Raw genomic sequence first — 12914 nt, 5'->3', positions numbered from 1 at the left:
CCGCGGGGACAGAGTCCCTGCCTCCGCCCGGCCCGCTGGCCTCGGCGCCCGGGTTTCATCCCAGCGCGGTCCCTGACTGAGCCCTGGAGGGGAGGCTGGCGACTGCGCACCTTCCTTCCTTGAAGGTGGGACGTGCGCCCCGCCGCTTCCCTGCCCGGTGATGATACTTCTGGCCGCTCCGGAACAGTTCGCAGGCACCCGACGTGTGTTGTTGCATCCTCTGTCCTCACTCACCCTCCACAGTCAGCGTTTTGTTCGTGAATGAATTGTCGGGGTAATGGGGCTGGAATAGGCTTTTTAAGATCAAGATTTGATATTAAGATTTGGTTTTAAGTATTCCCTTTAATTGCTTTAACGTTCTGTTTGACTTCACTTGTTGAGGTTGTCCGAGCTTAGTGAGCACGGTTTTGGAAGCTGAACCCTGATAATCTCTCTCTCAGGGAATGGTTTCCAGTGGGGTATCCTGAGGTTGGGGAATTCAGGTAGGGTACACAGGAATCGGAGCGGGCAAGTCGGTTTCACCCTTGAGGTGGGTTAGAGGGAAGAACGCCAGTTAGGCGTTTCTGAGCAAGTAAGATACAGGACTCTGACACGTGGACTGGCTTATTAGAAATACGTTAAATCTAAATTGTACTTCAACATTTGCTGTTAACCAGCACCAAACGCAAGTGGCCTATTATCTCAGCGTCTAAGCCTGGTAAGGCAGGGATGATCAATTATTTTATCTTAGAGGTGACTTCAACTCCTGAATTCTATCATCTCACCAAATTAGAGAAAGGAGAATGTGTATGAAATACAATCGAATAGTAAATAAATTTCTTGTGCAGGCACAATAGGTAGATATTGACTTGCAGTCTACTCTGCTGAAAGTATCGGACCAACCCTCTTAGTAATTGTATCTGTACTATTCTCATCTTGTGTCCGCTTGACCTGGTGCACAATTTACACACAAAACACTTTTGGCAATAAGTAAGTGCTGAGCTGTAGTTGTGCTTCTTTTTTCATTGATTAGAACACTACATACAGTCATATTTATAGCAGCAAATGCTTTAGTGTTTACAATACACGGTTTTTGTTCAAACTAAAAAGCTGGACGGTTTATTTCTATAAATGGGAGTTTTAACAGGAAACACTTAAAAAGGTGATATTTTATATTGAGCATTTTCATTTATTGATCAGTTAATCTGTTTGGCTGCGGTACTCTAGTGATAACTGTAAGGCAGTGGTGTCTGTACTTTGAGATGCAAATGATCACTCCTTTACAAATGCAAATACTCATAAGGGTGATGTCCTGGGAAGTCCTGCCAGAGGAACCATTTATTCGTAGCCCGGAGCAATTGGCATTTACGGCGATGAGTCACAATTTAAGGTGAAGTTTCACTTGGTGTAGAATTTCTCTTTGGCAGTTTCCTCATCTGTGGTACTACTGATTACTTTCTGGTTGAACTTTTAACCACGTGTTCAGAACATTTTAGTTGACTCTAGTAAGCTTGCTTGAAATGTAGCTTTTTGCTTGGAAGAATTCCATTTTTAAGATTTAAATTTGGCTTCACAGCAATGCTGATCGTTAATTTCAGTTTATATCGGGTCAGAGGATGTGCAGCTGTTTGTAAGTGATCTTTAAGGCATTTTCCAGTGTCAGATAGTGTTTGGTTTGGTCTTCTCTGATACTGGGGATTGAACCCAGGGCCTTTAGCATGCTGAGTACTCCACCACTGAGCTGCTGCATCTCAGCCCTTTTTGAATTTTTTATTTTGACACAGGTTCTTGCAGTGTTGCTCAGGCTGCCTTCAGACGTGTGATCCTTCTGTCTTAGCTTCCCAAGTAGCTGAGATTACAGATGTGCACCACCATGCCCAATTTAGGATAGTTATTTGAGAATATTTTGTAGAGAGTAAGTTTCAATACCACTTGGTAGTTTAAAATAAAAAATAATTTTCTTTAAAAAAAATTAGAAAAGAATGAATAACCTGTCTCCTTTAAAGGTGCAGTCCTCTTCTGTGTGTACATCAGAGATTGTTACATTAAATATTGCAAAAAATTATATAGAGATACTTAACAGACTTGATTAGATTAATGTAGTCAACCATAATCATTTTTCATGTGCTTAAAAATTTTAAATGAATCATTTTGGTCAATATTTGTTTTAAAGAGATATTGAATTGCAGTAATAATGCAGGCTTGCAAAAATCATAATTTGTCTTATAAGCACACTGGTCTTTGGGTGGAAAATGTATTTTCACCACACCCTTCCTAAAATTTGTAAAGTGAATTAGTATTTGGACAGATACTGTTTTTATCATTTCTGTTCATGCTCTGGACAGGATGTACTCATGATTAATATTGCATGTCTGTTGTGAATTACATGCAGTATCTCACTTTTCTGGTATTCATTTTTTTTTTTTTTTTTTTTTTTTTTTTTTTTAATAATATACATTTATTTTTTTTTTTTTTTTTAATAATATACATTTATTTTTTTTTTTTTTTTTAATAATATACATTTATTTTTTTTTTTTTTTTTAATAATATACATTTATTTTTTTTTTTTTTTTTAATAATATACATTTATTTTTTTTTTTTTTTTTAATAATATACATTTATTTTTTTTTTTTTTTTTAATAATATACATTTATTTTTTTTTTTTTTTTTAATAATATACATTTATTTTTTTTTTTTTTTTTAATAATATACATTTATTTTTTTTTTTTTTTTTAGTACTGGGGCTCTAACTCAGGACCTTGCACTTGCTCTTTTTTTTTGTTTTTTTTTTTTTTTTTTTTTTTTTTTTTTTTTTTTAGTAACTTGAGAAATACATTTTTAAACACTTTTGTGCCAGGCACCATTCTCATTGCTGGGAATGCAGTGATAAGATAAAGTTCATGTATCAAAAATACCCTCTAATTTGGAAGGTCTCATTAAGAAATAAACATTCATAAAAATAAATTTTCCAGGCATCTGAAAATTGCTTGGTTTATTTTATTTATTTTAGACATATATCTTTCTGTCCTGTTTTATGGTATTCTCTTTTCAACAAAGCATAGAAAGTAAAACTTAACTTTTTTATGACGACTCAACATTTTCATTTCAAGTGTCTCAAGTAAAGCCTTTTAGGAGGTTATGTATTTGGTCTGTATCAAAGTGTATGAATGGTTCACCCATCTGCTCTTAGTACTACTGGCCCTGGAAAAATGAAATTAATCATATACTAGGCTTTGGCCACAGTGACCAGGATTTGAAGACCCTGATGGTATATTTTAGCCTGGAACACTTGTGCTGCATTGTGACTTACCAGTTACAGAAAGGACAGATAGTCATCCTGCCTGTAACTGCCTTGTAAATTAGTAGCAGGATTGATAAAATCCCAGGGAACACCAAGTTTGGCTTGCAAGAGGATCGGGATTTGGGAACTAAGGAAAGCCATCATTTTAGTTGCCAGACTTGCCTTACAGCTAAGTCTTTGTGATAGGTGTATGCTCTGGTTGCCAAGTAAATAACAAAGGGATGATTGCAGCTCCTGGCATTTCTGCCTTTGCTATGTAGCAGCATTGAAGGGAAAGAGGATATTGGGAAATCTACATTCCTACCATGGGTTATACCCTCTTTATAAAAGACTGGAGTTCACTTAGCTCTCCCTGTGTGCAAGGGAGTTTGCCTAGGCAACATCTTTAGATAAGGTAAGATCACATTACAGAATTAGGGCTGAGTTATACCTGAGAGATCCCTGTTCAACCTACTTGTTTTGGAGACTTGGAGTTTTAGAAATTACTGAAATGAAAAGATTTGCTTCAGGTTTCTAAAACTTTGAGTTTGATGCCATAAGCAGAAAAATTTTCATACCTGATTTCATATAATGGGTGATAGAACCAAGAATACTGTATTGTATACAATTACCTTCATGGGCTGGGGATTTAGCTCAGTGGTTCTGCCACCTGCTTCACAAGCACAAGTCCTGAGTTCGATCCACATTCCCCCCCAAAAAAAATTACTTTCAAGCTGTGTATGTATACTAATACATGATACATGAATGTTGATGTTTATACTTGGATCCCATTCTTAAAATTTGATATTATTATATGCAAATATTTAGAAATCTGAAGCACTTTTTGCCCCAAGCATCCCTTAGGGATACTCAACCTATTTCTTTTAGAAAAGAAGGAAGTTATGTTGTACCCTGTATAGGACTGTCACTGAGGATGTTTTATGGGTTGTTAATGGCAAGGTTGTGAGTCAGGATAAAAATGTTAGTCTCTATGCTGATACAGAGAAATCCCTACCAGCAAAGTGGAGATTGATGCAAGGACATTTTGAGAGGGTGCTGGCTATTAAAAAATTCATTGTTAATGTCACTTGAGAGCCAAGAAATTAATGTATGTGACAGTGTGTGAGATCACATTTTTCTTTGTGATAAAAATGTCTTAATAACCTTTTGTTATTTATAATCTTTGTAGGTTGGCAGCCTCGTTGGTTTGTTTTAGATAATGGAATCCTATCCTACTATGATTCACAGGATGATGTTTGCAAAGGGAGCAAAGGAAGTATAAAGATGGCAGTCTGTGAAATTAAAGGTAAGTGAAAATACAGAATCAGAAGAATTTGAAGCTATGTAGTAAAGAGTTCTATAGCACACCCAGTACAGGAACAAAAGCATTTCTAACCATGTAGTGATTTTCTGATGCCATTTATTTCCATAGCAATTGAAAGTGGCTTTTAGCGTTGTTCAACACAGGTTTTGATAATTCTCCCTCTATAACTGTACCTAGAATAGAAATGGAAAATAGTCTTCCAGTTGCGCTAGTTTTCCAGTTTGGACTTGTGGATGCCACATTAGTGTCTGTGTTGTGTTTGCATGTGTCCTGTTTCATTCTTGTAGATAGAAGAGTACTGTAAAGCTTGGGAACCAAGCTCTGAAGATGAGGGTCCCAGCTCTGTGGGGTTTTGATAAAGTACAAATTTGAAGTCATAAACTTGGGTTCTCTGCTGAATTGGAGATGGTCTCTTTTGGATGATATAGTTTCCTGTACTTCCAACAGGGTTGAGCTAAACAGTAGGTCATGCTGTAGTTTTCATCATACTTCCATGGACCAGTGATTCATTTATATGTAGTTAAGATGCATGGGACAGAAGTAGGGAAAATGAAATCATACAAAATAGGCCATGTGTGGTGAAGAATGACTGTAATTCCAGCTATTCAAGAGGATGAAGCAAAAGGATTGAAAGTTCTAGGGCAGTCTGGGAAACTTAGGGAGACCCTGTCTCAAAATAAAATTTAAAAGGACTAGGAATGAAGCTCAGTAGTAGGATGTTAGACTAACCGATGTAAGGCCCTCGGTTCAAGCTCCAGTACTACAAAACAACAACAAAAACATCAAAAAGAAAAAAAGATAATGAAAAGATTACAGTTTGTCAAATAATTGAAGGTAAGCTAAGAGCACTGTAGAACTGAATGTTAAAATTCGCCCCGGCCATTTCTCATTTCTCCCGTGTAGTGTAGCTTCAATACTTGTTCTTCATTAAGGGTTGTTCTTTTGACACAGTGAGTTCTTTGTCATTGCTGTCAAATACTCCAGAGTCATCTTACTGTTCCATGCATTTTCTTATTTAAATTAAACCAAAGCAGCAGCTAATGCATTGTGTTAACATTTTCCAGGGCTAGATTGCTGTTTTCATGTAACTCTTAGTAAGATTTAGCCAAGGAAATGAAACCGCTTTTTCTTTTTAGGTGCATATTCTTTAGCTACACATCTGGTTTCTCACTTTCATCTCAGATTTACTACTGTTAGGGCTCTTTCAGTATAAGTGATTCTTAGTATGGGATAGATTTGTCATCTGGGGAGCTTTCTCCAAACTGCACGTGCCTTCTGGGTGATTGTATAGTAGTATGATGTTCCCTTTAGCTGAGAATTACTACTGTTCTAATGGATAGGAGTTGTGGCTATATGAGATACAGAAACACTTCCGCCTGATGTATCATTTCTTGTGTATTCGCTGGATTACGTGAGGTATAGTCTTGTTGTTTATTTTTAACAGACATACTAAAACATGTGCTGCTTAGTGTTGGCTTTTCATTTACTGGTTTTGGAGTCTGTGTAACTCAATTTTAACTACTGTCACCACCTGTAACATTTCAGAAGTCCTCTTTTGGAATTTCCTTAGGAGTCTGTTGATAAATACACCTAAAAAGCTTACTTGGAAGATTAGTTTTTCTTTAAAAACTGGTGGTTTTATTTTATCTTATTCCCTGATTTAATTCCAAATGCAGTTTGATAAAAACTTCATTTAAAGTTTAAGTACTTGTCAGCTTTGAGATGTTTAAAAAACAGCTGCAGAATTCTAAGTCAGTTCCAAAATAGTTTCAAACCATGCCAGCATTTTTGTTGCTGTTGTTTGTTTAATCATTTTACTGAAGAATAATATATGCACAGAAAAGGTTGTTGAAGAATGTTAAAAGGGAAAGCATGAATGTAGGCACTACTAAGGTCAAAAATGAGGATGTGACCAGCAGCTTAAGAAGCCTGCCCCATGGGATCCCCTTAGCCATCGATCACCTTAAACAGTGGTTGGTCATCTAACTTTCATCACTGCATCTGAGTGTTGTCTGCTTTTGAATATTTTATAACTGGAACAATTCAGTATTTTCTTTTGTGCCTGGCTTCTTTTACTCAATGTTGATTTGTAAAATTTACCCATATTGTTCCACATAACCATAGTTCAGTCTTTCTTACTGTGCAATATTCCATTCTGTGAATCTCTCACAATTAGTGTACTTGTCCTAGTACTGATGGATTTGGGAGATGTTTCCATTTTAAACAACCATGAATTTTTTTTAACTAAAAAAAATTTCAATTGTGGTACGGTACATACAACATTTATTATTTTAACCATTATTAAGTGTAGACTACAGTAGTGTTAGAAAATTCTTGAGTATTTCTTTTCTGACCAGCCTATATCAAGAAGCAAAGTAAAATTGCTGAGGCTTTGAATATTCCATACTTTCAGCTTTAACTTGAGCTAAAGAAAAAATTATGGATGACTGTGATCAAAATACATTATACTGAACCCCCATCATGTGAAACCGGGAGGTAGTGGAAAGAAAGTAGGTCTTGTGGGAGTACAGATCTGTCAAAGTGAAACCCATCAATCTGTATGACCAGTATGCACTGATAAAAAATGTGGGGGAAAAGCAGTTGGATATACAGAAAAAAATTATTTTTGACATTTGTTAAAACATATGGCACACTTTATGTAGGACTATGATAATGGCTGTCAGGACCATTTCAATGAGGTTTTGCAGTAAAGGAGAGGCATTGAGCTGAGAGGAGTGGGAATTTATAGCCCAAGTCGGGGATTGGCAGATGACAAGTTACTAAGAAGAAACCTCAGGCAAGTGGGAATTCTGGCTAAACCATCCTGTCAGGACTTGCTGAAGGCAGGCCAGAGTGATGAGTTGTTCCCCAGGAAATGGTAAGGAGTGAATTTGGTCAAATACGAAAGGTGATGCGATAATTGACTTAACAGGGTTCTGTTTTAAATGTCTTACTTGTTCATATATATTTATTTGAAAAGAATATTTATAAACAAACTTGATAATAATAGTGAGAAAAAGCTGACTCCATACAAGAAGTACTTTTTTCATATAAGAGGGAGTTTTTGCTGAACCTGTACTCTACCATAATGGAGATGGAAGCCCAGTGTAGACCAGGACTCACAAGAACCTGACTGAAATTTGGTTAAGAAGATAATCTTTTCTTAGATAATGTTCTTTTCTAGCATGATTATATCAGTTTATTCTTCAGCAGCAGAATGTAAGAATTCTATTTGCTTTATGTTGCCAAAACTTGGTATTATCAGTGTTTAAAATTCCGAGTATTTCTAGTGTGCATAGTAGTATAGTGCGTATAGAGGTTTAACATGCATCTCCTCAACAACGATGACGAGGATTTTTTTTTTAAGTGGCTATTCGAGTATCCTCCTGTTTTGAATTTCCTTTTGAAGTCTTTGGCCCATTTTCTAAACTTGGCTATCTTTCGTATTAATTTGTAAGAGTTTGTATAATCTTGAATCTTTTCCCCACCCTGTAGATTGTATTCTCATTCTGCTACTGATGTCTTTTGATGAACAATTGTTCTTAATTTTGATGGTCTAATTTAATTAATTTTTATTAGAGCTTTTTATGTCCCACTTAAGATACCTTCTGCATTACTTTTTGAAGGTTTATCGGTTTGCATTTCACATATAGGTCTGTAATTAACTTAAAATATATATTTGAAAAAATATATATATTTCCCATATGAATAACCAATTGACTGAGCTTATCTATTGAAGAAACTAAGCTTTTCCCTATTGTACTGGAGGGATATCTTTGTCATATGTGTGGTTCTTTTTCTACACTATTCTGTTCTCCTATTTTTCTATTTTTATGCCAGTGTCGCACTATGTTAAGTAATCTAACTTTATAATTTTTGCGTCTCATAGCCTAATTCTTTTAATTATTCATTTTTATTATTGTCATGGCTATTATTGTGCCTTTGTGTTTTTTTATACATTTTAGAATACACTTCCACATATCTACTGGAATTTTGATTGGAATGACATTAAATCTGTAGGTCAGTTTAAGAATTTTATTGCTAACAATATTGGGTCTTTTAATCCTTTAATGTGATATAACCTTATATTTAATTAGGTATTTTATTTCTCTAAGTAATGTTTTGTAATTCTCTCTCTTTTTTTTTCTTTTTTGGTACCTGGGATCGAACTCTGGTCCTCCCGCTTGCGAGGCAGGCAGCGGAACCACTGAGCTAAATCCCCAGCAGTGCTTTGTAATTCTGAGGTCTTGTTCATCATTTTTCCCTGAGAGACCTGATGTTTTAGAGACATCATTTTAAAATTTGCCTTCTCAGGTGACACATTGGAGGTGATCACCTTTGCATGGATGCATAAATTCTGATATGATTGAAAGTGAGTTAGTTTCATTTTTAGCAAATATGACTTGAAATTAGAGCATTGTTTTAAGGTAGATATTGGTTCTTTAATTAAACTTAGCAGTTAGAAAAAAAAAAATCTTCCGGTTTTGGAATTTCACTAGTTTTGTCCCAGTGTAAAAATCTTTTGTACTTATTATTGATTGTTACATGGTTACAACTTCAAGGATCTGCATCAGTGTACGTAGACTAGGGGCAGCAAAGCTTTTGTGGCACTTATTTGCCACTGAGCATTCAGTCAAGATTCTCAGTATAATAGTCTCTCTAACTTAGGGCTTCTGCCAGACTTTGTGGGCGTGCATAATTTGACCATACCCAACTTGTCCAGTTCTGAATGTGAATACTACATTACTGTACAACACGAGATTCCTTTTAGACTTGCTTCCTAATTTGCTCGGTATATTTTGTATTTATTTCCTCATTTAGGCTTTTTCTCATGCCATTTTTCTCCTGAGTCCTGCTATCATCAAATCTTGCTCTTGAAGCTGAAGCCTTTTTAAAATTTTCTATCTTTTGTTGCCACTCTTGTATAGTTACACATGAAACCTCTGACCGATGAATTCAACATTTCAGTATACTCATTAGTTTTGATATGTCAGTTTGTTTCCTTGGTTATACTGTCAGTTCCTTAAGGGTAGCAACTTCCTTTCTCACTATTCCTCTTCCCCTTCACCAGCATGTTCTGAGCTGAGTATGTACTTGTTGATTATTGACGGTGTATGCACAATTTCATCCTATGACAAAGACTTGAGATCAGCTCAGCATAATTCTTGATTAACTCCTCTTTGAGTATTAGAAGGTATATTGTGTGTGTAAGAGAGGAGGTAGAAGTAGAGGGAGAATTATGACCTTAATTAGGGGCATATTATAGAGCTACTGTTCTCATGGAAAGTGGCCATGATTACCATTTATTTCATTCCTCCTATATTCTGGGCACTACCCTAGGTTTAGGCATACCAGAGCATAGATTCTGCTTTCAAGCAAGTCAGTGAAAAATGTATAATATTTGTGACGTTCATTATATGTATATTTAATGCGTATTGCTGGCCCCAGAAGAGGGTCTCACTTCTCAGTAGTTAATTTATCACTGTTTTCTCTTTTGTATGTCGTTACTGATTTGGCAGCGTTGTCTCCTGGGGCCTCTGAGTGTGGTGGTTTGAAGGATGCCACTCGATGGGCCCTTAGGGACCAGTAGTACCCATGTTGTGAGTCATGGTTTGTTGTTTTAGGTGTACGAGGCATCTAATACAGCATCATGTAAGAGTGGTGATTGAATTTTCCCCAAACTAGAGCTGTGTTTCTGCTTTGTTTATCATCACAGTTCATTCAGCAGACAACACAAGAATGGAATTAATCATTCCAGGAGAGCAACATTTCTACATGAAGGCAGTAAATGCAGCTGAAAGACAGAGGTGGCTGGTTGCTCTGGGGAGCTCCAAAGCATGTTTGACTGATACTAGGACTAAAAAAGAAAAAGGTAAGTATAATTTTCCTTCTCATGATGAGTGTATTCTGTAACATAAATATAAACACCCTGTTCACTTTTAGTTTTCTATCCCAAGGAAATAAACAGTAATGTAGAAGAAGATTTATATGTGTGGATCATTCTAGTAAAAATTTTATAAATACTGTAAAGGTATAAATTCAGGCCAATGTTAAGTAAATTAGTGCTTTCATTGGCTAATATATTATTATGCAGACAGTAAAATATTTACAGGGAATTTTAATGGTGTGAGAAAATGCCCAATGTTAAAAGCAGAACTCAAAATTACACATATAGTATTCATCGACCAGCTTAGGAAAGGTGTATAAGAATTGGTTAAGATACATTTGGAAAGGGAATTTGTGAGATTAGCTTTTCATACTACATCCTTTGATACCTTGACTTTATTATGAACATATGTTGTCAATTCAAAAAAATAAAAATAAAAAGCAAAGCAAATGATTTATGGTGTTAGTCTAATTATATGTAGTTTAAATGTGAAAACACTGACAGTATATTTTAGTAGTGAACTTGCAGTGTGATTTTTTCTTTTCTGTATTTTTTCTCCTGTTTTCTAAACTTTTTCATTGAGTGTATATTACTTTTACATTTAAAAACAATATTAAGATAAATTATTGGGAATCATTATTGATATTGAAAAATGGAGACTGAGGATGCGATTTCTAACAGTATTCAAATATACAAAAGAACATCGTGGATAAAGTATGGCTAAGATTAGGATAAGAAATGGATACTCACAATAGCAAAAGGGGCAGAAACAACCCAAATATCTATAGGTAGATGAATGGATAAGTAAAATGTGGTATCTATACATATACAGTGGGGTGGGGTGTTAGTCACTGTTAAAAAGGACATACACTACAACATGAACAAACCTTAAAGACATTATGCTGAGGGAAATAAGCCCATCACAAAAGGACAAATACAGTATGATTCCACTTATATGAAATACTGCAGATCAGTTTGTACTGGTAGATGGTAGACTGTGGGAGCAGAGCCAATAGGGAGAAGGGATTGGGGTTAGTATTTAATGAATGCAGAGTTTCCTTTGGGAGAGATGAAAAAGTCTGGAGATAACTGATGGTAATGGTTGTATAAAATTTAAGTGTACTTAATGCCAAGGAAGTATATTCCTGAAGATAGTTAAAATGGTAAGGGATATTTTACCTAACTAAAGAGGAATTGACTGAAATGTGGGTAATCATTCATGTAAGTTAGCTCAAATATGCAAGTAGAGCTGCTTGGGTATATTCTGGCAAAAGTGGCTCTGTGGCTGGGACCCCAAAACAGTGCCACTGGCTTGAGAGAATGTCAAGAAGCTCCAAAATCCATTATTATGTACTTCTTTCTTTCTTCTAACTTAAAGGATATGGTCCTGTGAGTGGCTGAGATGATGGCTGGATATTTAATTTGTCTGGAGTTATTAAGGAGAAGAAAGTAAGCTCTTTATAAAAATTGTGAAAACAATGTAATTTGAAAATGAAGCTGAAAACAACAGAAGATAAACAAATGTTTATATACCATAGTTTTAATTGCATAAAAATTGAAAATTTTGGTATGATAGACTGTACAATAAAGAAAGTTGAAAGAAAGCTAATACTATATATGGAAAGTATTTGCAGTATATGAGCTAGGCAAACGACTAAGGTGTAAGAATTTTATAAATTATATGTTAAGAGAAAACAAGCATCAGAATTGAAAAAAATGTATGAAGTCCAAAAATGCTAATTCATAACACAAAAAACATAGGTACTTTTCTTTTTTGTTGTTTTTTTTGGTACCGGGGATCAAACTTGGGACCTTGTGCTTGTGAGGCAGGCAGCATCACCACTGAGCTAAATCCCTGGTCCTACAGGTACTTTTCAAATGGAAACAGATGAGTAATGGAGTGGAAATATATGAAATATCCAGTGATCATCACTTTGTCTCTGTAAATCAGTCTACTTAAACTTCGTGGCAGACATATAATTGTCGATTTCGTTTCCCAGTTATTGAAAGAGAAGATTAGTTTTAGGTCCTGTATGATCCTATTTCTAAGCTCTCTCATCTCTTAAGCTGTAGGTAATGTACTTATTGCCATATTTTAAGAATGATAACATTCTGTTTATTGTCCAAAGTGTGCGAAACTGATCTGATTGAATGGTGGTTTATATTCCTTTCAGAAATAAGTGAAACCAGTGAATCTTTGAAAACCAAAATGTCTGAACTTCGCCTCTACTGTGACCTCCTAATGCAGCAGGTTCATACAATCCAGGAATTTGTTCACCATGATGAGAGTCATTCATCTCCCAGTGTAGAGGTATAAGCAAAGTGGATCTGTTCATGTGTGGTTGTGTTTTGTACCACCCTGGGCTGTCCTTGTGCATCTCAGAGGATGTCAGGACAGCATCTTTTTTTTTTTTTTTTTTTTTTTTTTTTTTTTTTTTTTTTAA

General features: G+C 35.5%; 1 protein-coding gene across 1 annotated transcript in view; it reads left to right on the top strand.

The window, feature by feature from the left end:
• The window catches only part of Plekha3 (pleckstrin homology domain containing A3), a 26464-nt gene that overhangs the window by 3052 nt on the left and 10498 nt on the right, over positions 1 to 12914 (top strand). The window contains exons 2-5 of the mRNA XM_033756359.1: positions 1880 to 1894; positions 4449 to 4565; positions 10300 to 10455; positions 12645 to 12781. Coding sequence (XP_033612250.1) covers positions 1880 to 1894; positions 4449 to 4565; positions 10300 to 10455; positions 12645 to 12781 — 425 coding nt within the window. The remainder of the gene's footprint in view (positions 1 to 1879; positions 1895 to 4448; positions 4566 to 10299; positions 10456 to 12644; positions 12782 to 12914) is intronic.

This window comes from Fukomys damarensis, unplaced genomic scaffold (genome assembly GCF_012274545.1).
Source record: "Fukomys damarensis isolate Sample0158 unplaced genomic scaffold, DMR_v1.0_HiC HiC_scaffold_26, whole genome shotgun sequence".
NCBI classification, from domain to species: Eukaryota; Metazoa; Chordata; class Mammalia; order Rodentia; family Bathyergidae; genus Fukomys; species Fukomys damarensis.
Note: the sequence above shows the minus strand (reverse complement) of the source record. Positions and strands in the feature narration are given on the sequence as shown.